Source organism: Podarcis liolepis (genome assembly GCF_965112155.1).
Source record: "Podarcis liolepis genome assembly, chromosome: 15".
Lineage (NCBI taxonomy): Eukaryota > Metazoa > Chordata > Lepidosauria > Squamata > Lacertidae > Podarcis > Podarcis liolepis.
The window spans coordinates 42567407-42591966 of record NC_139566.1 but is presented as its reverse complement, the minus strand read 5'-3'; the positions used below and the strand labels follow the sequence as shown (position 1 = coordinate 42591966).

At 40.9% G+C, this 24560-nt stretch overlaps 1 protein-coding gene across 1 annotated transcript in view; it reads right to left on the bottom strand.

Annotated features, from left to right (window-relative positions):
* Nucleotides 1–934: 934 nt before the first annotated feature.
* Nucleotides 935–24560, bottom strand: part of SBNO1 (strawberry notch homolog 1) — a 39064-nt gene continuing 15438 nt past the window's right edge. Inside the window, exons 11-32 of the mRNA XM_083476380.1 lie at nt 23828–23963; nt 23633–23738; nt 22102–22255; nt 20173–20355; nt 19915–20012; nt 18072–18223; nt 16672–16869; nt 15895–16062; nt 15605–15774; nt 14454–14585; nt 13787–13922; nt 12138–12250; nt 10679–10750; nt 10250–10349; nt 9716–9790; nt 8149–8295; nt 7472–7566; nt 7266–7358; nt 5738–5875; nt 4848–4924; nt 4255–4448; nt 935–2431 (exon numbers count right to left, since the gene is read on the bottom strand). Of these exons, the coding sequence (XP_083332506.1) occupies nt 2289–2431; nt 4255–4448; nt 4848–4924; nt 5738–5875; nt 7266–7358; nt 7472–7566; nt 8149–8295; nt 9716–9790; nt 10250–10349; nt 10679–10750; nt 12138–12250; nt 13787–13922; nt 14454–14585; nt 15605–15774; nt 15895–16062; nt 16672–16869; nt 18072–18223; nt 19915–20012; nt 20173–20355; nt 22102–22255; nt 23633–23738; nt 23828–23963 (2880 nt within the window). The 3' untranslated portion in view covers nt 935–2288. The remainder of the gene's footprint in view (nt 2432–4254; nt 4449–4847; nt 4925–5737; nt 5876–7265; nt 7359–7471; nt 7567–8148; nt 8296–9715; nt 9791–10249; nt 10350–10678; nt 10751–12137; nt 12251–13786; nt 13923–14453; nt 14586–15604; nt 15775–15894; nt 16063–16671; nt 16870–18071; nt 18224–19914; nt 20013–20172; nt 20356–22101; nt 22256–23632; nt 23739–23827; nt 23964–24560) is intronic.

Sequence of the window (24560 nt, the reverse complement as noted above, 5' to 3'; positions counted from 1 at the left end):
ACGGGGTGCGCTCCCACTGCTATGTCCCAGCTTCTGCCAACTTAGCAGTTCGAAAGCACGCTAGTGCAAGTAGATAAATAGGTATTGCGCCGGTGGGAAGGTAAACACAATTTCTGTGCACTCTGGCTTCCGTCACAGTGTCCCGTTGCGCCAGAAGCGGTTTAGTCCTGCTGGTCACATGACCAGGAAAGCTGTCTGTGAACGAACGCCGGCTCCCTCGGGCTGAAAACGAGATGAGCGCCGCAACCCCATGTTTGCCTTTGACTGGACTTAACCGTCCAGGGGTCCCTTTACCTTTTTTAAATGCCACTATGCTGAGAATGGTTGATTCAACCACACCCAATGCAGGTTAATGAAGAAGAGGCAAGTACTGTGGTAAATCAGTGATAAACGGGCCACCTCCTCCTTTGCATGGGTTCACAAGTGCCTTAAATTATTTAATCCTGAGTAATTGAGACATGCTCATGAATCCAGGCAGTGTTTGGGAGTTAGTGGTGTGAACTTAGGTTAAAAAATATGGTAAAGGACCCCTGGATGGTTAAGTCCAGTCAAAGGTGACCATGGGGTGTGGTGCTCATCTTGCTTCAGGCCGAGGGAGCCGGCGTTTCTCTGCAGACAGGTTTCTGGGTCATGCGGCTGAACTGCTTCTAGGAGAAAGGAACACTGTGACGGAAGCCAGAGTGCACGGAAACCTTCCCGCTGCCACAGTACCTGTTTATCTACTCGCACTGGTATGCTTTTGAACTGCTAGGTTGGCAGGAACTGGGACAGGTCACACAATTTGAACCGCCGGTCGAGACAGTCGATTGGCAAACCTCAGTGGTTTAGACCACAGCGCCACCTGCTTCCTTCTGGTGTGAACTTAACCCATGACTCAATCACTAAAATGTTCTGAGAATTGCGACAGACTGATGAAAAACACAGGACTCGTTGCTTGTTAGAACAATAGCTTTTTTTATTTATTTGACACCTACAAGATTTTGGTATCTTGCAGTTCTGTGGACAGGTTTATACAATCTCAAATTTTCAATAGTGCAACCTGTGCAAGCAAGAAGAAAAATGACAAACATTGTCCTTCACTTTCTTTATAAACATCTACTATTATAGGCAAAACAAAACTTACCCATATTTTTTAGATAAGTGACTATTCACATTTTGTACATTTACAATTTTAAACAGCTCCAGGATAAACTCTACAATGTCTTACAACATAAACAAAAGTATTCAAGTTACGGGGCAACGGGGAAAAAATCAACCCAGCATACACATCGGAACCCCCACGTGCTGCTGCCCCCCTCCCCCCCCATGTCTAATTTACAGCTCAAGTATTGAGTAACAAAAAACGAAAACTTTTTTTAAAAGGGCTGTAATGTGAAATGGAAGTAAATTTGCACTTGTGTTTCCTAAAAACCTCACTGGATAAAGGAAACATTTGAGAAGGAAAGAAAAAAGAAAATAAATCAGGCTTTTTTAAAGCCATTCTTGCAGCACACAATTAGGAACACCATCAACACATTTTAAAAAAGGAACTTTAAAAATTTAAGATGTTTTCATCACACACGCACACAAACATGTTGCAGATTCAAATATATAACCTCTAGAAGAAAGCCAGAAAATGCAATTGCTGGGCCTTTTTCTTAAAATGCAATCCTCAATGCTGTACTGAGATTGTCTCTCTCTTCCTTTTCCACGTTGACTTTTTGTGTAGGAGATCCTGCTCATGCCTAATCCAAAGACATGCACAGCCCAAACAAAAATGGGGAACAAACTTGAATGTGTGGTTTGCAAACTTTTAAATTTTCATGCTGCTTTTTAAATAAATGTACTTTTTTATTGAGACCTGTGTTGCCACAATTATATATATCATCTCTACAATATGAACTCAAAATACATGCATCTGAGGACCTCTCCTGCAGCAATGGCACCGATGTACTGCATTAAACCCTGAGCACTGTATGACAAGGTGAATGGATAGGTTGGTTGGGAATTTTCAAGCCTCTTCAAAAACAAAAAGTCATGGTTTGTAGCTTAAGTAGGACAAACATTTTTTGTAAAAAGAAGCAGCTCTATAAAGAGCATTGGGGGGGGGGGGTAAAAAAAGGACACATGGACCACTGTGAAACAATGTTTGGCTTTCAGTTTGACCACCCTTCAGGTGTCTCTCCACTTCTGCACAGTTCTAAGAGAGCATGATGGAACTGAAAGTTATTTCTTTGGAATCTGTCCCTGATATTTTTTAAAAATGCAATGATACGCTTGTACAGCCAAATACCAAAGACTCTCTTTTCTTATGCATTGTTGAAGTTGGTAATGCTCTGTGGGTGATGCTGTTGCCATATTTGTTGCTGTTGCACTGCAAGCTGTTGTGACTGGTCTGATGTCGAAAGGAGGTTTACAAGGGGAGACACACAATTTGCGGGAATGATCAAGCCTGCAACAGAAAAGATTGGGTCTTATTTCACAGACATTCATGCTGCTTGGAAGCAACCTACAGTATCCTTCTTGACTCCAAGGCAGTGAGTGGACCTCAATTAACTGACCACCTAAAATCTTTTACTCTTGAGGACAATCACCAGCTTTGTGGATTTATGGTGGCTATTGATGTCCAATCCCATATACTGTGCACACACAGGGATACTAGCTGCTACCATAGATATTAAGGAAACAGGTAAGTTCTCCATGCATCTGGGATATTGTCCTTCTTTAAGTAGAATTTGGCCACAAGAAATGCCGTCTGACCACTCCTCCTCCCTTTTTACCTCATTTAGGGGATAGAGGCCTGATTAGAAAAGGTTACTTTAAGCATGAACAAGGGCTTGTGGTGAGCCCTGTACACCCATCCCTCCACCTTTTCAACTATGAATGAATGAATGAATGCTTTATTTACGTCAGCCATTGGCCATAGCAATAAGACAACAATACAATATACAAAGAATAGAAATAAAAAGTCAATTATATAAAATACATTTTAGGGTTTTGAATCAATAGTCAAATAGTGGGTCTTATTCTGATTGCCCCAGCTAAAAACCTTGCAACCTTTGCTCATCTTGATCTGCCAAGAGAAAGGACACTGTGGCAGTGGTTAGGCGACCCGGAATGGACAATAAAAGGGGGTTGATAACCTCATTCCTCAAGTCTTTATAAAGAGTGCAAGCCAGAAAGGCATGTGCCACCGATTCAATACTGCCATCTCCACAGGGACATAAGTGTTTTTCGTGTGGAAGCGAGAGTAAAAGCGTGTCTACATTTTAGAATTTCTAGGTTATTCAGACAGGGTGCCAGAGAGTCAAAATGGGACGGTGGAAAATAGTCATACCATGGGCAAAATTTCCTTATTGTGGCCAAGTTTTTCTGACGCTCAATATCATGTAGGCACTAACAAATTAGACTGTTTGCTTTACTAAAACCCAAAGTGAGTAGCTGTTGTGGTTATAAACCACAAGAGTGAAGTTTTTGATAGACAATTTTAGTCCAGGCGCTCTTGTGACAATTTTGCAGCGCTAGGGATATTAGACCAGGGCGATTTAAGTTTAGGCGAAGCCAATAGTTAAGTGTCCTACGCCAGATCCGTAATTCTACTGAGGGAAGATTAGCCTCTAGGCACAATGATGCATTTGGGACTCGGTGGTACACAGAAAATTTGCCTTACGAACTTTGATTGGACAGCTTTCATAGATCCAAGGTGAGTGCCTGTCCAAATCTGAGCCCCATATAACAACTGTGCTAGTGGTTTAGCTTTGGAGCACTTCCAGGACTGATGGTATAGGTTTACCACCTTTTGTGTAGAAAATGCGTCTCATAATTTTGCATTTCTGGTGTGCTCCCCATGACCCCATAGACTGGGAAATAAGGCCAAGATATCTGAAAACTTTGACCTGTTCAATTAGCTGGTTGTCTATGCGCCATCTATGGGTCCTATAGTTTCTTGAGAAAACCATGACTTTGGTTTTCTTGTAATTCACGGCCAGCTGTTCTCTCTGACAATATCCTGAAAATGCTCTCATCAGTCTTTTTAGGCCTACTTTTGCTTGGGCTATGAAATGCAGGCCCTTTGCTCCTCAATGTAAGACACTAAAGAAACATGCTGCAGATTCAATAATGTATCCTTGGAGGGAAAAATAAAATAAAATAAAATGCAAAATTCCAAGAAACCAACAATACACAAAACTAGTTGTACACTTTTTAAGGTTAGAGAGACTTCAGGAGTTAGACTGCCACATGGACCAAAAGGTAACGACAAATTATCAGACTTGCCTACAATCCTCTGTCCATCCTCCGTCCGTAGCCGAACGATCTGCATTTTAACATTTGTACCGCTTACTGAGGCTAGAACTCCTTCTACCTTTGTCCAGACACTTAGGACTGAACCACACAGGACATAGTACGTCCGACAGCGCAGGCCAACTTCACAAACCAGGCCCAGGCCTGCTTTTTTGCAGTTGCCTCTCCTGAAAAAGGAAGGGGAGGAGGAATACTTACAAGATAGATACACATACACAATTTTTAATGAAAAGCAACACACAAGGATACTGATGTCCCACTATATTTTCTGAATAACGCTTTGATTTTACATAACAAATTATTGCCACACAATAGACTAGGATGAGCTGCTCAAGCACACAAGTCAGACAAGAATAGAGGATAAAGTTAGTTCTTAACAAAGAAGGTTCCTCAAGCCTAGTTAGAACTAGCACAAATCTCAGGCTCAATATTTCTTGTGGAAAAGCTGCCAATGCAACGCTTTGGTGAAGCTTTCACTAAATATGCTCCCATGCGAAGTTTCTTTTCTCAGAAAAGCCCAGCACACCACACTAGGCATTTTGTACCGCAGCATTTCAAGAACTCACCAGTAAGCATGGGTGCAAGTGTCTGCTGATGACGTGTACTGCTCTAGCCAGTGGGCCACAGCATCGTCAGAAGGAACCTGAAAATGAAATAAATTAGATATTACCTATTTATTACAGCCAGATTTGGCTTCTTGATTTCCAAGACTAAGAGTAACTTTACAGGTCCCATTCAGATGCAAGGCCAAACCATGCTCTCATGGTACATGGATGAGAAGAATCCCAGGACACCTCAGGCTCACTTGCTCTTCCTGCCCATGCAGCCCCCAGTCTTTACTGATAGAATACCATAGCTCAACAGTGGTCTGAAGGTGTGATCTATGGTTTGCAGAAAAGCACAAATCAGAGTTTGCTTGTTTGAAAGAACTGGCCGACTCTGATTTGGAACAAGAATCATTTTTATTTTTATTTTGCCAGGGGGAGGGAGTGAGGATGCTACATGTGAACAGAAGGCCCTGCAGAAGAGGACTATTTAACACCAAAATTATGGTTTGTCATTATGCCTAATTTAGTTGCAATACCAACTATTCAGCACCCAAGTATTTCCACAAGGTCATCTCATTTGACTATGGCTGCAATCCTAGGCATGCTTTACTTGTGTAGGAAGTAAGTAAGATGGGAGTTAGCCAGTGTGTGAGAGGGCAGCCCAGGTGAGAAGAGGCAAGCAGCAGGGGTGGGGCATGTGCACAAATTATGGGTCATGTGAACAAACTACTCTTTACATCTAGGATCTGTGTATTTTTAATGTAATGAATGCATATTAAGGGTATTCATGCATGATATCCATGCATACTTTGTTTCTCCCCTCCGCAAGATTATAGGTTTAATACATATGTGGTATTTTAATGTTTTCCACATGTTATAGTTAAATTTGTTTTCAAAAAGCAAGTAACCTTTTTATATTTTTTCTTTATTTCTGCATACGTCTCCAATTTCAATTGTTTTCCAGTATTTGGTCTATATACTAGAAAAAGCTTCTTTTTGGGATTCACTTCTTTCACCAGGATGGCAGTTTTCTTATTGTTTCGTATCTGGAAGAAGAAGAAGAAAAAAGGGGGGGAATACTGTGAAAATGCAGTGTGCATTACTTAAGATACTGTCAGGATTTAACATTTATTTAAAGACAGACCAGGTTTAGAATGTGTTGGATGAAGCAAAACTTACCAGAAGAATAAGAAATCAAGATAACAAACTTTTTATTAAAAAAGTGGAAATGGTTTATTGAACATTTATAGATAAATTGTAAACAGATAAAATCATTGGCACGAGTATTGTAATTACCTGGTTTCATAAGAGTATATATTTAAAGACGATGAATAAATGAGCAAATTAGGTTAATTTGGATACACAGAAAATATTAAAAATAAATTTAAGGAGCCGCAGAAAGGGGCAAGAAAGTCAGTTTTGAAATGTTAAAATGATTGTAAAATTAGTGAAATGTATAAAATTAGTGAAATGTATAAACTTGAAAAGTATAAATAAAAAAATTTTAAAAGGAAAAGAGAAAGAAAATAAAACAGTCCTGTCGATGGTGAAACACATCCCTAAACGCAAAACAAAATTTGTTTTATACAGAAGCAGAGTTGGTGGCTTGTTTACACACACGTTGTGGTAGCAGTCAATAAATCACACTGCACTCCCCAGAAGAAGAAGAAAAGAAACTGTTGGATGAAGTTAAGGAGGCAACAAAAATTTCAAGGAGGCAGCTTTATGGCACATGCAAGAGTAGTTCTGTCCTTCTGACCCAAACCTCAGCTCTGCTCCCAGATCTGGTCTGAGGGGGCTGCTATTCCAGGAAAAGCCATCTTTTGCCACCATACTCTCAATCTCAGGCTCCCACCTGAAATACTGAGTACACAGTGCTTCAAATGCTTAAAGATACATAAATGTCAAGTATTATTTCTTTATTACCTTAAGAAATTATTAGGTTTGTAAGAAGGTAAAAGGTAAAGGACCCCTGGATGGTTAAGTCCAGTCAAAGGTGAATATGGGGTTGGGGCACTCATCTCGCTTTCAGGCCAAGAGAGCTGGCGTTTGTTCACAGACAGCTTTCCGGGTCATGTGGCCAGCAGGACTAAACTGCTTCTGGCACAATGGAACACCGTGACGGAAGCCAGAGCGCACAGCAATGGTGTTTACCTTCCCGTCGCAGTGGTACCCATTTATCTACTAGCACTAGTGTGCTTTTGAACTGCTAGGCTGGCAGAAGCTGGGACGGAGTAACGGGAGCTCACCCAGTTGAAGGGATTTGGACTGCCGACCTTCTGATCAGCAAGCCCAAGAGGCTCAGTGGTTTAGAACACAGCATCCACCCGCTCCTTTTTTTACCTTTCTTTTTTTTCTTTTATTACACACAAGATATACTAATGTCCAATGAAGTTAACATGCTTTTGGGTGGAAGTTTGCAGAGAACAATCTCACCTGAAGTGATAAATAAAATCCATCTTCTGGTCCAGTTTGTTCAGCCCAAATCTTAGTTGCTTCTTCCCAAGACATCCCTCTCTCCACGCTTATCTAGAAAATACATTAAAAGTCAGAGGGTACTTAGCAGGAAGTTTTACCATTTGAGAGTCAACAAAAAATGTCAGTGGCTCATGCAAAGGTGAACAATTAACCAAGAAACTTACAGTATACAATTCAACATGTCCTGAGGTAGAATATCCTGGTGTGAGGAATTTTTTAGCATCTGCCTTCCTCACTTTCTCATCTCCTGAACCCAGATCTTCAAGAAAGAGAGTCACAAGGTACATATGAGTACAGGACATAGAGAAGAACAAAAGTCTGCAATGATTCCTGGGTGGAGGAATCACCAGTCTCTGAACAGCCTCCTCTACTGTGGCAGCATATCACTCTCTGAGACATTTCTGAAGAAAATAAGGCAGCATGGCACATAAAAGCAGCATTACACAAGCCTGCCTGCCTTGCCATCACAAGAAATACACGAGCAGTGCTGTAGAGACATGAGATAGAGGCTAGGCATCTGGGGCACTGCAATCCTCAGTAAGCATTACAGAACAGCACAAGAAACAGTGACTGTGCATGCGATGCCGGAATGGCAGAAAGACAGAGAGCTCAAACGGGGGACTAATCAAGGAAGCAGGTCGGAAGAACTTCAGTTGTTTGGCTCTTGCTGCTACTAAAACCATGGAGCACTTCCTATCCGTTCAAGGCACCATCTCATTCTTGGAGAGGCTGAAAGAGATGGTGGCTGGTTTCCATCTGCCTCTATTACTAGCAGTGGAAGAAAGTGGGCTCTGAAAAAAGCCTGGCATAGCAGGTTGTGCGAACGAACTCATGCTCTTACCTAAAATGCCCATGTCATATCTTCCATTCTTTTTAGCATTCTGTATTACTGCATTTAACGTGTCTGAGAAATACTGGAATAAAGCATTCTGCTGATGCACTTCCATACCCAGAATCCGGTTTAGAAATTTCCCTATATTGTTGTAATCTAGAACAAGAGGAGATAAAACACTTTAAACCAGATTATTTTGAGGGACGGGGGGAGAAACACAGCATTTTATTTCATCTTTGTTTTATCAGTGGAAAAGCACTATCCTGGCAGTCTAAACAGAAGGCAGGAACCTATGGCCTTATGGATGTTTTTGGGACTCCCAGCTCCCATCAGCCATAGCCAGAATGGTCAACAGTCAAAGACAATGGGAGCCATAGTTTGGCAACATCTGAAGGGCCACAAGAACAAGGAGGAGTCTCCACTGGCCAATTCTTTGCAGGGTCATGCCACAATTCCACAGAAGCACAAAACACCTGCAGTGTGTTTTATTGGGTACCAAATTCAGCTCCTGTTTTCAACATTTCCCGTAGCTGCAGGGAGCACGGCAGCATTCTCCATAGCTCTTTGGCTCAACTTTATCTACAAGCACCTCTGCTAGTAAAACCAGAATTGTGCACAACAGGAGAAAAGATGGAATACAAATCTCCTCGATTTGTATAATTAAAACTAGTTGATGAAGTTAGCTGTCTTGGAAAATAATTTATTTTTTGAAGCACACAGTACACACAGCCCCACTCTCTCTATAAATGCAAGTCATCCACCCACAATGAATGCAACCAAGATCCTACATAAATGGATTGGTTAACTATAAGACAAATCATGAAACAATCTCCCTTAAAGTTCAGAGACATACAGAATACATTTATGGGTATTCTCCAATTCTCTGAAGAGGCAGATCTGTCTGGCACCTACTCCACTGTCTCATGGCTCATCATAAGGTTACCAACTGCATTATGTAGATGCAGATGGAGCTCATAGCTAACGTATCCCTATAAGCCCCTTGTGTAGGCACCAGCTGCCCACTTTTCTAGCTCAGTAAGTTATCTGCACTCTGTAGTATTTCTTCCTTAGTTATACTAGGCATTCTAGATTATTTTATGAGCAAGGATATAGGCAACTGTATGAGGTACACACTCTTCCTGAACTCTGTCTGAGCAGTTTCTTTCCACCCCACCAACCTCAAATCTAACCATAAAAGCTGCATTAAGTTGTTCTTCTCCCCCTCCCAAGCCCCCTTCTGTATTAGGTCAGTGAGGCAGAGGGAAAGAGACAGGCTGGCTTCCGTCTTTAGAGCCATAAAGGACTTCAAAAGCACACTACCAATTTCAGATCACTGTGTTATCTGAAACCGTAGCTTTGCTTTGTATATTCACACTTGAAGACTTCGGCCTGTATCCAGCCAAGTTCTGCTTAGAGTAGACCCACTGAAATGAATGGACCAAAGTTAGTCATGTATTAATTTCAATGGGTCTACTCATAGAAAACAACCCTTTCAAATTTTGCTGTTGACTTACAAGGCCATTACAGAATTTTTTTTTTTAAGTCAGTTACATAGACATTAAAAAGGAGCAAGTACCTTTGTCAAGCGTGAGAATTCCCGACCGGTCTTCTACATTTATTAGGCCCACACCTATTAAACCCTGACGGACATCTAGGAAGAACAAAGGGAAGCTGTCATGGGTTCCATTCTTACTGTTTACTAGTTTACTAAGGTAATTTAAGTACCATCAGTATTTGTGAAATGTAACCAAACCTTTGGTGGTTTCCCTCCCCTAAAAATTAACACATCTCATTCAATGTGCAAGAGAGGTCATATGGCAGTACAAAGAGGTGCTGTTATCTACTAACCAAAGGCCCAACGATTCCGTAGCTGGAATGCCATAATTAACCCAAACCATAAATAACCCAAACCATTTGTACTCTCAGATCCAAGTTCTGAAAACAGATCATGCAATTTCAAAAGGAACTGTTGAATTTAGTTGTTAGGAAAAGGTACATATAGTCTCACCAAACAATTAGAGTACATAATTTTAATTCATTCTATTAAATTGTTTCCCTTCACTGATAAACGTGATTATCACTGCAGTATTTTTTCAAAAAATTCATATACCTTTAAAGAATTCTCCTGGATAGTCAGCAGGTGGAGACACCAACGGCGAGTCTAAGTTCACAATGGACTTCATCACTATTTCCAATGCATTTCGGCCATACTGTTAATGAGAGTGGGGAAAAACTATTGTACCCACCATAAAATACAAACACCCTTCTTTTAAAAGTATTATGTTTCTCCCCTACCAAAGTTAGGACACTTGCCTTTCACATCCAAAATCTGGCCAATTTATACAGGCAGTTTTTTAATGTTTGATGTTTTTACTATGTTTTTATATGTGCTGTAAGCTGCCCAGGATGGCTGGGGAAGTTCCAGAGTCTATAACCCCAAAAGGGGAAAGGATAATGATGCAAAGAAACACCCCCCCAAAAAATAACAGCCTATTGTTTTTTAAGTGTCAAGGCTTTATCCAAAAGGTGTCTCGCTTACCTTGTTGTCGAAGTTAAACCTGCTGAGGTCTCTGGTTTCTGTTGCTCTTCGGTCGCCATGAGTGAGAGCTCCCTATCAAGAGACAATAATTTGTTTTTATAATATATCATCTCCTAAATGCTTAACACATCTTTATTCACCATTATTTCAGTTATCCGCTGAAGAATGCCTATCATCTGAAGCCAACAGCCTGGATCCAGAGATAAGCACAATGAAGAGGCTGGTGGAAATGGACTTTCCCACTCCCTCCTCCCTCTTGCAGTCTCCAACCCTTCCTCTCTGAGGGTCAGGACCTGTTGACTGGAGAGGACTGCAGTGCAGGAGACAAAGAGAACTCTCAAAATCAGATAGAGGTGCCTTCTTCCAGCAGAACTCTCACTCATGGAAGCTGACTCTTGAGGAGGGGGTGGAAAATTCTGTTTCCACCAGCCCCCTTTGATATGCTTATTTCTGGATCCAACCCAATTTGCTTGTGCCTCAGCACATAACAAAGGTAGTGCAATTTTGTTCGATGAGAGGTACATTTTGCCCACTTGATTAAGAATTTAATCATCCAGGAGTATGGAAGATATTACAAAAAGTTGGCATAAGAAGCCAAAAGTATGTCAGAGAATAAGGCTCATCAGTTAGTGACTTGTATGACCATAGCCAATAAAGATGGGTTGTTGTTTCTTCGTTAAATATTTTTATTGAAAGTTTTCAACATAAGATACAATAAAAGCCAAACTAATAAAAGAAAAAGAAAAAGATACAGAAAAGCCAAAATAAGAAAAAAATAAAAATAAAACGGCAGGGGGGGGGGAGATATAAAAGCCCTCTATCACAACTGTATCACGTCCTTTAACCATATACAAAAAGGTAGACCTTCCCAGCTCCCACCTGGGAATTTCTGTTTCTTCCCCCAGACTCCCACCCTGGGGGATCTTTGCTACCCTGTCTCCCACACAGAGCCCTTCATCATCTACCTCTCACTGATAAGAGGTACATTTTGAGCACCTGATCATGTCCACAAGACAGATCCTGTTCATTCTGCAGAGTAAAGTACAATCTATACTGGGGATAGGAAACCTGTTGCCCTGTAGAAGATGCTAGACTCCATCTCCCACCAGCTTCTCCCAGCAAAGCCAGCAATTGGAGATGATGTGAGTTATAGTCCAGCAACATCTGGTGGGCCAGATTCCCCATCCTGCATCCACCCAATGATTTGTATTGAGTCTCCAACATATTAACATAAATTGGGAACTGCTTAAATCCCCCTATGAACCCCTACCCCACACAATTTGAGATACGAGAGCCACTCTCTAGACCACAGAATCTTAGATGTTTTCTGCTTTGTTTTTAACTTTAAGAGAACCTGGTATAATTGAGAAATGTGTTTTCAAGTTTCTGTGTCTTTAATCAAAATCTGCTCGCTTGCAGTGAATTTCCTAGTCAAAGCTACACCCAACAATCTGCTTACCAAGCTCTCCAGGCGTTTGGCAACTATTGACGCAAATCTTTGTTCTCCAGCCAGTTCAGATATTAGGAAGACATATTCTGGTGCGGTCACTTGGTTGGACCTGTGAGTTCGGCCTGGATAGGAAGAAAACGAGGTTTCGTTCACTCAAGTCATCCAGCATCAGCCACCCATTCTCAAAAATACTGGACAGGAAAACAGAGGTATATTTGGAGGCCATGTTCTTCACAATAATAAAATAAACAAATGATTCAATTAACCATCTCAAACTGTTTTCCAGGGAATTCTGTTGTTCCTCACAAATTAATAAGAGGTTTATTTTATGATTATAAAAACATTTCTTTACTGCCACATCATAAAATACCAGGGTGGGGTATAACAGCAGAATAGAAAACACTATGAAACCAACAATACATATAATAAATTGAGCAGCTGATCAAAAATTTTAAAATTCAACAGCCACACAGGCCTGCCAAGAAAAAAAGCTTCCTCTGTGAAAATCAGGAATAGCCAATAGCTTGCTAACTGCTATCATTTCCTCCTTTCAGTATACAACCACAGACACAGGTGGTGCTGTGGTCTCAGCCACTGAGCCTTTTGGGCTTGCTGATTGGAAGGTCAGCAGTTTGAATCTGTGCTACAGGGTGAGCCCCCGTTGCTCTGTTCCACCTCCTGCCAACAATAGCAGCTCGAAAGCATGCCAGTGCAAGTAGTAAATCGGTCCTGCTGCGGCAGGAAGGTAAATGGCGTTTCCATGTGCTCTGGCTTCTGCCATGGTGTACTGTAGTGCCAGAATCGGTTTAGTCATGCTGGCCACATGACTCAGAAAGCTGTCTGTGGACAAACATCAGCTCCCCTGGCCTGAAGCAAGATGAGGGCCACACCCCATAGTCAGTTCATATGAGGCACAACAGGCCTAGGAAATGTACACTGGAGGGATAAGACCCCACACACACCAAGAAGGGAACACAATCCACAAACACCAGAACTTGTCCAAACCCCATGTTCATTGCCAAGAATAGTCTAGACATAGTATTGACTTGAAAGAAAGAAAGACCACTCTCTGCAGAGTGGGCAACACCAGGCCTAAGCAAATTTGAATCACTCTATGCTTGGAGCTAATAGGAGGACTAACCCTTGTAAACAAACAATTTTTATTGAACTATGAAGATTCAACTTGCTTGAGTTTGAAGCTACATTTTGGCTCAGATATACCCAAAGTGAAGAAACAAGAATTTAAACTTTACTTTTTAAGGAAACTATTTTAGAAGTGAATACTTAACTGCCTTGCAAGTCACTTCTTCCATAGACACAGACTGAATTGTGTTCAGTAGTTTTGTCTTTGTAGCAATGGAAATACAACTCAAACTAGACAGAACTAGAAAACTCTGTTCAAAGACTCCTACCATTATGTACCAATCAATGTGTTATCAGATTTCATTATCTTCTGGCACTGTGCAAAACCTAGCAGACTGAACTCTAGTTTGCATATCAGAACACTATGTAATTTGAGAGCCTACACACATCTGTTTAGCAGCATTGTAAAAATAGGCTACTCTGCTAAAACTCTTACGGCAAATGATACAAACTCAACATTATGTGCCTGACAAAGAAGCATCATTTCCAAGTAAAGCCAAGACAAAACTGCTTACCAAACTGCTGTATTGCCCTATCTGCACTCCAGGGCAACTCCAGAGTCATATGCACCCTTCGCCTCTGGTTCTTGGCTCGTCGATCTGCTTGCAATGAAATACCAGAGCTGGCTGCTTCAGAAATGATGGCAATATTCTTTAAGAGAGTAAGAATGGAAAGGTTGAATTTTAAAATGTCTAAGGACAGGATGTGATCATGTGTTTGAATTGGTAGGAAGAGACTGTAATTCAAAAGGCAGATCACATTCTTTGCATGCAGAAGGGATCTCCAAGTCACCTTTAATGAAACAGAAGTTACATGTGTTATATCTCTATTTTACCTCTTAAGTTACTATTAACTTTAATAATCTTTTGAATGTTTTAAGTAACTGTTTTAACAGTCTTTTATCAAGAACGGAGTCAGAGGTTTTCTGTTACTGTTCTGCTCTTGTTTGATACAGACCATCTTGGCTTTGAGTCGTGGAAGACCTGCAGGCCTTTTCCACCTGTCCTGGGAGGGCAGGACCCTGACTGACTCCAGCTACAAAAGCTGAGGCTGCTGAAGAGGACAAGGACCATTTTGGCTGTAGTGCAGACCCAACCAAAATACTGCCAAGAATTCCCTGACATCTGTCCATCTATTTTATATGAATCTTTCCTTGAGAACTGATGTAAAGAAAATAGTTACCTTATCTCCATCCATGAATCTTTGCTTCTCTGTGATGTTTAGGATTTCAACAGGAACATCTAGCTCAGACCTGGACTCGTAAGAGATGCTGCCATCATCATTACTCACGACTCTCCCTTTGCGACCTGTCATCTTGGGAAGAATGACCTGTTTTAGCATGCTAAATAGTGCTTTTAGGAATCCATTAAATACTTCCAAGCAATTTCACATGCACTCAAGAAAAAGCTTGTATGATTAAACATGCTGCCCATTTCTAGCAGAGTTTGTGTCCAAAGCCTGACTTGCCCTAACAAATGCTTAGATTAAGATTAATTCTGGTTCCCTTACTCTCCTCATGTGTCCTGATAACACCTGAAGGCTCACTCCAATGGAAGTAAGAACTGAGGGGTTGGTGGGTTTGGGGTGAAATAGTGACTGGTCAGAAGCCAGTGAGTTATTTTTAAAGGGACACAGAAGAACTTGTGTTAAAAAACTTCCCTGTGAACAAAAGGTTGCTTTTGCAACTGTTTGGTTTTTCCTATTTGCCAAAAGAGGGGGAGCAGGGGAGCCAGGACAGTAGTGCTGGCTTTCTAAAACACTTACATGCCGAAGACATTCAAGTCTACTTCTCTACCCAATAACTTTTGCCTTCCATTCAATTCCTTATCTATTAGTGTCTGATATTTCCACTTGGAAGCATCATCATCTGAAGCTCAGGATATCCAAGACTCTGGACTTCTAATCACTGAAGGCAATACCTTCTTTCTTTACTGACAATGTCACCAGCCATGTTGTTGGTATGAGAGAGAGAGAGAGAGAGAGAGAGAGAGAGAGAGAGTGAAAGAAAAGGCGGGTGGACAGGGAGTCCTCATTAACAGTTGCCCAGAAGGGAATGTAATCCTCAGGCTAAAATAGGTTTGCTACACCTGTTATTAGTGGAAGGTAGTTTGACTCTAGGCCAATTAATGCAAAGGCACTGGAATTAACATCACTAGGCTTTATTTTATAAAATTATGTTTTGGTTTCTCAAATCTTTATTTAATTGCATTTAATGTTAAACATGTTAAGGTATGTGGATGTTCTGTAGCAATTCCTGCTCTTATGTTTGCAAACCATAACACCTCAAACTACAGGTCTGCTTCCCACACAGTTACTTGAGATCCAGCACCTACCTCAGCCACATTCTCAGGACCACCGAGTTCATCTATAAGTTCATCCAGTGTATTAGGAGGAAGATCTTCTGATAGTTTTTCCAATTTATCAAGCAACTCCTTTTTCATCTGCTGGGCTCTCTCAACAGCATCCTGACTTGTCACATAGCTGGTATGTGTATTACTGTTAGCTGCAGCATATATATAAAAAAAGGGATGGTGGTGTTTAGAAATGTGAAAGTGTTGTTTCCCTTGCTGGAAGAAGCATTTTGGCTTCAAAAGCCAATTCAGAAGCTGCACATTCAACATACCAGACGTATTTGTAGTAGAGGAGGTAACTACTGTGGAAGAAAGAGAACTGGGCCGTTTGGATCCAAGTCCAGACGCTAGTAAGGCACTCTGAATGGAATCTGGGTCTATGCTTTTCTTTTTTTTCTTTTCTTTATTTTTCTTATGTTCTTTCCTAATTAGCCAGGGGTCTGAAGAGAAATAAAATGTATTAAAGGAGAAAAAAAGGCTTCTGGATAAATATGAAAATTATGCACCAGAGCAATTTCTTTTGTAGGTAAATCTTTTACCAGCTTAATGAAAAACAGTACAATTGTAACTTATGCACATTTAACACGTGCGGTTTCAGTTCTATGTGGTTAAAGGTTGGCCGGCTGAAATCACACAAACTAAATGTATGGAAAGCAGAAAGCTTAAAAGATCTTTTGTGCAGGGTTTTCCCAGCACAGAAGCTTCCAAGCCTTGCTTACATGGCTCTTGCAAGATCTTGTGAGAACTTGAACAGCCTCTTGAACTCTCTTACAAGAGCACTCCGGAGCTTGAACAAGAGTATTCTAGAACTGATCAAGGCCCACTTGCTAGATGGCTCCAGAAAGGTAAGGATGCTTGCATGGCGAGTGGTTCAAGTATATGTGCTTGTGTGTGTATGTGCCATCCCTGGAGCGTAATCCCCCCACAAAATGTGATGGTACTATACTCAGCCTCTGCAAAGGAATACTACAGTGAATAGTGGCAGCACATGCAACAAAGCAACAATTGAGAAGAAATACTATATTACATGATACCCATTATTATCTCACCATCTTCATCATCCTCGCTAGATTCATCCTTAAACGGGTTGAAGTCATCATCTTCCCCAGAGCTTAAAAACCTGGAGCTCTCATTATCACTCTCTTCATTGTCCGAGATGTCCGACTCACTGTAGCTTTCATCAGAACTGCTCCCAGCTAGCCCGCCAGTTTTACGCGCTTTCTTGGCTTCTCTGCTTATTTCTTCACCTTTTTCATATGAAAGGTAATAAAGAGGTGGCTATCACTGAGTGGCATTTACCCCCACTATTCTCTCTATGGGATGTTAGCAAAGACTTTGTAGATTTTTTATTATTTATGGATGTTTAACAAGGTGGAAAACCATATCAAAAGAAAAAGAAAAGGGGGGGAAGGGTCCTGTTGTACTCCTTACACATTAACAGGCTTCCTTTCAAGTCTTCTTCAAAGTATAAAATTACAACTTCACTGGAACTGATAAAAAAGGGCTGGAGATGAGGGCACCTCACAGGACACTGCCAAGTTTACAAGCCAAATGTTAAAAAACCCAAGGTTGTATGTATGTGTGTGAGTTTTCCTTTGCTTGTTCTAACTGTATGGAGTCTTTTCCTGTAACAAGTCATGATATTTCACTGCTGTTATCACCTACTGTACCAATTATAATTATTTTACACAAAGTTAAGGAGCTGGAGAGAAGGGTCCTCATGGGAGCAAAGCAGTTTAAGACCCTGGTCACTCTGATGTGGAAACTGGGGTGGGAGGCATATATAACAGCAGGGGTTACTGAAGGTTCTATGTTTGTTGTGGTGCAGCAGGCCTATTAAGCCCCTATATAGTAAGAACGAGCAGTGCAAAGCCCTCTGCAACCAATTCCTGAACACTCAAAATTAAATGGGCACCACTTACAAAAAGGGTGGTTCAAATGAGATTTGCTTTTCACGTCTCTTGATATTTAAATCAGTTCAGGCAATAGAGAAAGTGACAAACATAGTATTTCAGACAAAAAGCTTCACAGCAGAAGACAGACACTATGGTCTGTTCAAATAAGGAAGAACTTGCAGCTGAGTGTGGGTAAAAATCAGTGTACCAGTAGCTTGAATTAGTTCTTCAGTGACCCAGTGCCAAGACTCCCTGCTCTATACAATTGCTGATTAGTCTCCCTTGCACACCTGTGAACACAGTTACTTGCCAATACGGCTAGATTTTCCTATTTCATTTCATCTATATCCAATATTCAAGGTGGCGTACATGGCTCTTCCCCTCATTTACTCCCCACAACAACGCTGTAAGGTAGGTTAGAATGAGAAACAGGCCCAAGTTCACCCAGTGAAGCTTCATGGCCAAGTGGGGATCTGAAACTTGGTCTCCCAGGTCCTAGTCCAAATCTCTAACCACTATCTTAACTATATTAGAATAGCATTACAACTATGTACCTTTGCGTTTCTTCATTTTGTCCTCCTTGCAAGGGCTGTCTCTAGGAGAGTTGTTATTACTTTGAGCAGACAAGTCGATTCCCAGCAAGCTAAAAAGCTTCTTCCTGTCAGGAGCTGGGAAATGTTTCTCAATGAGAGACTGAAATACTCCCCTGCAGATTTAAAAAAGAAAAAACAGTTTTGCTTCGTTGAATGGGCAACCTAAAATTTCTCTTCTCCCAGCATTTTTAAATGCAGCTGTTTATGTGGTATTTTCTTGAAGGTCTGAATTGTTTCAGGCAGATGCTATTAAATCTCAATTCAGTCTGAACTGCCATACCAAGAGCGGCAATGAATCAGATGGGGACTGGTTAGTCTGGGGTCAATACTGTTTAAAAGAAGATCATCCACAGTACTGCATCATGGCAGAAAATTATGAAGGACCATGACTTGGCATGTGAGAGTCACTGAAAGCACACTATATTATATGCTGCTTGAACAAAGACCAATCAATTAAAAAACCAAAGACCTTAAAAACCATCTCCCCTCTTACATAAAATTGCAATTTCCACAGCTCCAGAGGCAAACAGATCACAGAAAGTAATAGTACCACTTTATTCTGACTTGATCAGACCACACTTAGAGCACTGTGTCCAGTTCTCCAGTTAAGGATACTGATAAGCTGGAATGTATGCAGAGGAGGATGATCAAGATTATTGACGTTCTGGAAAACAGGCCTTAAGAGGAATGTTTGGGGGAGTTGGGTAAGCTTAGCATGGAAAAGAGGAGACTATGATAGCCATCTTCATATATCTAAGGGCTGTCAAAAGCTGTAGCAAGCTTGTTTTCTCCTGCTCAAGAGGGCAGGACCCAAAACAATAGATTCAAGTTACAAGAAAGGAGATTACGACTAAACATCAGAAATAACTTTCTGAGAGCTGTTGGGCAGCGGAATGGACTCTTTCAGGCGGTGTTGGACTCTCCTTCCTTGGAGGTTTTTAAGCAGAGGCTGGATGGCCATCTGCCATGGATGCTTTAGCTGAGATTCCCTGCATTGCAGGGGGTTGGACTAGATGACCCTCAGGGTCCCTTCTAACTCTACAATTCTATGAATGATGCAGCAGAAGGCTGCATAATTAAGAGAACATTTTGCAGTCAGAGATGAGATTTTTAAAAATAACTAACTTAAAATCAGCCTACAAGGTGCCGCTATACCCAGCAAAGTCACTGTGCAAGTCGCATGGCTTCTGCTTCTTTTTGTCCCACAACCCACATACACCTCAGGTCTGCTCCCAGGGTTTCTCCCAATACACCAGAGCAATCTGGGGTGTGCAGGGGGAGGATGCTCCGGTGTGGAAGCAAAGGTTGCTCTACTTATGCAATGACTTTGCTGAATACAACCCAGTGAATACATGAACTTATGTACAGCACCTATAATGAAAGTAAAGAAACTTGTAGCAGCTATGCGATGATTTTAGAGCTGGCACGAACTTTTCCTCAGGATAAAAGATCAATTAAGTTCTGTAATATTCTTTCCTATTGTTCTCAATCACTGTACGCTCTCATTTGGATTCCAAGAGTTTCCAGAAATTCTGATTGCTTGGGGTGGAGAAAAAAGGCAGCTGCGGGACAAACATCTCCAACATTTGCAGTTTTAAAACAGCATTGAAAGACCAAGTGCAGTTGATTAGCCTGCTCACTTCCTCCTCCACTTTAGCGAGCCCTCCCTCCCTTCATGTTCATTTTTTAGTAAGCTTGCTGGCGAAACCTATATTGATTTTTATTGTACAGGTCTCTGCATTTTCCAGGAACCTGAAAAACTAAGTTACTTCTCCCAGATTTGTATGACTGATAGGAGTCTTACTTTGCTGTGGAAACAAAGTCGTTCAGTTCCCCACCACCTTCTTCCAAAGCTTCTAAGGTTCTTGCTTCCCCTGTGGACTGCAACCCAATGACTACACACTGGAGAGAGAAAAGGACACTCAAGTTTAAAGCTCTTCCAAATATACAAAGCATATCCAACCCCACCCATCCACACACATTAGGTCACTCTGACATTTCCCTGAGAAAATGAAGCCATGCTTTGAAAACATTCTAGAGTCAAGGCCAACCTGAAACTTACTTTGCCATTCTTTATTTCTTCTCGTGCCAGCTGTACCACCCTTTTCACTTTGGAAGCTATGCAGAGGTATTTGAAGAATCTCTGGTGGGCAGACCAGAACTGGCCCCACATGGACTTCTTCATCCGCTGCTCAGCATCAATGAGGTCGGCTGCTTGCTGGAATTTCTCCCTGGCACTTACCCACTGAAAAAGGAACACCAGAAATTTTTCTATAAGTAAAAATGACGAACTTTTACAGTGTAACAAATTAACCTGAGATGATTTGTCCAAGAATGTTTCAGTTTATCACAGTTCTTTTCTAACTTGCTACCTTCAGGGAATCAAGGATGTATCGTTCTAAGGTGCTTAGTCAATTCAGAAAGAGTGCTGCCAATAATTACTGGACCTCAGCGTTGCCTTCTATGAGTTGAATAGACCCTAAAATGGGAGACGGAACCTGGTGCCCTCCAGATGTTGGACTACAACTTTGATCTTCTCTAATAACTGTCCATGCCGGCTGGCGCTGGCGGGAGTTAGAAATCCAACAACATCTGGAGAGCCACAGATTCTCCATTCCCACACAATAATGTACCCCATGATAAAACACTGCCAAAGACGACTAGCAACAATGAGTATTCTGTCCTTCAGGGAAACTCACTCACTGCACTGATCTTCTCACTGAGGAGTCCCAGGGTTCCCTGTCAACTTCTGCACTATAGAATGATCGCTGTAACTTTGTTCAAATCAATAATTTTATCATTAGTGCTTTTAATCTGACCCTGAAGACTGCAGTTACATTATGATGTACAAGACACACACCTGAATATTTAAAAGTCAGGACAAATGACAGCCACCTCTTACAGGCTTCACAAATATGCATTGAGAGGTCCAGTAAAAAAAAAACAACGCATTTTCAAAGGATGGGAAACACCTCAGTGATAAAATAACTTATTTGAAACATTTAAAAACATGTTCTCCTATCTTTTCTAAGCCTTCACCAATAAGAGCATGAAAACCAACTTTTCAAGGAAATATTTTTATTTCCATAGTACAAGCATGTCTCAATCCAGAGAATTTACATGTAGCACTGAAATCAGTGGGGTAAGTTACTCATGACTAATTTGAATTATTTAAAATATTATTATTGTAATATCAATCTTACGTGTAGAATAAATTAATTTAAAACACACTACTTAAAGAACCAAGTGGTATTAGTCTTAACAGACAACATTAAATTAACAGGCTTCAAATACCCAACAAACAGTAATGTCTTCAGTTGATAATGAAAACTTATCAGTAATGTGTCAGATGGAAGAAGTTCCCCAACTGGAGCATCAGCACCAAGAAGGATCTTTCTCAGGTTACTGCATCATATGCTTCAACGTATGTGGAGGGCCGCCACCACAAACCTTAATACAACCCTTTAGGTAAGAGCAGAACCACTGTACTGCCAACTGCCAACCTACACAGCCAATCTAGCAAAATACCATGGGTGTTGGTATTAAGAGCTGCTGAGAGATCAAAGAGGAGAAACAGGGTAGCACCTCCCCCTTCCGCCCTCCATCAGAGCAGCCAGGGCTGACTCAGTCCCTAACTCAGGCCTGAACCCCAACTGGAATGAGTCCAGATAATCTGTTTCCTTCAAGAACATCTGGATGGTCATCACCCTCTTGAGCACCTTCCCCAACAACATGCGCAACTGGGCAACAGCTTTCACAAACTGCTGGGTTCACTCCCCCCCCCCCCCCGCCAACCAAGGAGCAGGCAGACTACTGCATCTTTAAGAGTGGCAGCTACCTCCCCATCCTGCAAATATTCATTTACCACACCTTGGACCCACCCGGTCAGCCACCCTACACCAGTCTGGATTAGGGTCTGTGTGTTCAACTACAATTCAAAAGGTACAGTGCCTAGTTTAACATGTAAAATGCTGTATTTAAACACACTTACCATTTTTACAGATTTATTATACATTTTAACATAGTGATGTGAAAGCTGAACCTCATCTATTTTGAAGGTTACACCCGAAAAGCTCAGCTGCCTTGCTATATACATTCCTCGTAGCTTCATATCCATAGCAACAATTTCCATGGCACCTACACCTCTGAAAACAAACAAACAGAAAGGAACCATCAAGGTAATTGAGAAGATGGAAATTATTTTAAAATAGAGAATTCTTGGATTTATTAGGGAAAGCTAATGTTGTATTAAAGCCTGATTAAATATGGTTTTTCAATGGAACAAATATCTTCAAGCACTATTACAAAATGACACCACCACCAGACTGAGTTGCAAGCACCGTATTTTAAAAATACACTATAGACATGAGAAGGGAGAATCTGTCAAGCTTTCTATTATTTACATCAATGGACGACATGGACTTTGCCTCAAATAAGAAAGTCTCCAGGGAACAGAGGAGGAACCAGAAGGCATTCTCACCCCCTTCCTGTGCCTGAACAGCTAATGTCAACTGAGTGGAGAAACGTGTGGCACCCTATGGCTTGGATGGTTCTTTTATTGGAGGGGAGAAAGCAAGGTCCAGGTGAGCAAATGACCCTGCTCTGTGACTGAAGGACTAGATAATATGGCCTTCTGGAGCCATCTGGTTTCAGTATACAGTAAGAGAGACTTGTATTGCAGTTTAATGTCACCAGCCCCGTGCTGTGTAACACTCCTCCAGCAGATTCAGCAAGCACCCTCAACTTTTGACTGAGGCACCTCTTGAAGACTTTTTCATGCCAACAGGCCTGTGCAGCTATTTAAAACTTTCTTGACTAGTCACTTTAATAATTGTTTTGGACCATTTATATTGGTGTTTTATGTCTGATTCTTATACCACAGCGATATTTTAGTATGGTGGCATACTTTTATAAAAAATAAAACCTCCAAGTGACACAATGCAATGCAGTATCTGCTTTTGAAGGTAGAAATGGGTCCTTTACTTGCCATCATAGACAGAGACCTCTACAGACAAGATCCCCCCACAACTGCTTTTGCATCTCTAGGAAGTTTGGCACTGAACTGAATAGTCTTCACATTTAGGTATTCTACTTACAAGCATGCATTTTGAATAAGGCAATTCACTATATTTCACTAGGAAGAAATTCAGATTTTCCAACAGCAAGTCTCCATTTTGTTTCATGCAGCTCCCCAGGTTTAGTATAGTATCAGTTTCATTTCTGAGTCACATGAAATAATCCTCCCTCCTCTGCCTAGGAATTAAATGTTTGTTCTTACATCCTCTGGCAGATAATGTTGCCTTCAAATTCAAGCCTTGAATTGTCCCCCTAAAACAGGGAAATCTTCAAGAGCCATGTGCGACTTGATAACAAATAACATAGTCAGACCATTCCCATGAGCCATCTTACTGAGGATAACCATTTTCATGCTGGATCTTCTTCATATAAACCTTGAGCTTTACCACATAGTTATAGCCTGCATATTAAACAACAAGAGTTGACATATGGAGTCAACAACTTACCTTCTTTCAACAGCCTGAATAAAGTCACTGAACTCCCTAAATGGAGTTCCTTCACCCCATATCCCAAGACGGTTCATATATGCCATATTGCGTGGCTCAGATGCACCTGAAAAAAAATATCTAGATTAAATTTCATATCTTTCCACCAACCTAAGTAACAAAACAACAACACCACATTTAAAACAGAGTACATACCTGTGGCACTAGCATAGACAACTCTGGCTTTTGGAAGTTTATTCTGCAGCTCCAGAACAGCCAAACCTGTCTTAGTTGGTTTTGATGACCCAACAGGACAAAGATTTTTAGCCTTGTGACATTCATCAAATACTATCTGAACATATTGTTAAGGAATAGACATTAATAATAAAAATAATCTTACTCCCAAGGAAGTTTTGACTTACAGTGAAACAGAAAGATTGGTCATAATGTTACCCAATTATAAATAAATAATGCAGCACAATCCTAAGCACTTCTCCTTGCAAGTGAATCTCACTATGTTCAGCTGGACTTTCTCCCAGATAAACTGGATAAGGCTGCAACAGCAGCCGATTAATCATACAAGTTTTAGTCAATCAAATGTGCATATTGGTTGTTTTGGTATGACATATATATGCATGTGTTTCAGTGGACACCTTGTAAGAACTTTCCTTCTTTTTGGAAGAGAATGAGGAACACCTCAAAACAATGTTTAACATATACAGTTTTTAGAAGTACTGTACTTTTATTAACAATAGTTTTTGCAAGTAAGAAAAGGGGCTCCATCTGGACAATCAACTAAGAGCTAAAAAGTCAATCAAATACTGCAGCTTAAAGATCAGTTTAGCTTTTTATTAATTAACTAGACATCCATGTCTTATATTTAATTATAAATACAAAAGTTTTACTGCTTGGAAACACTTCTACACTTGACAGATGCCTTTCCCAAGTG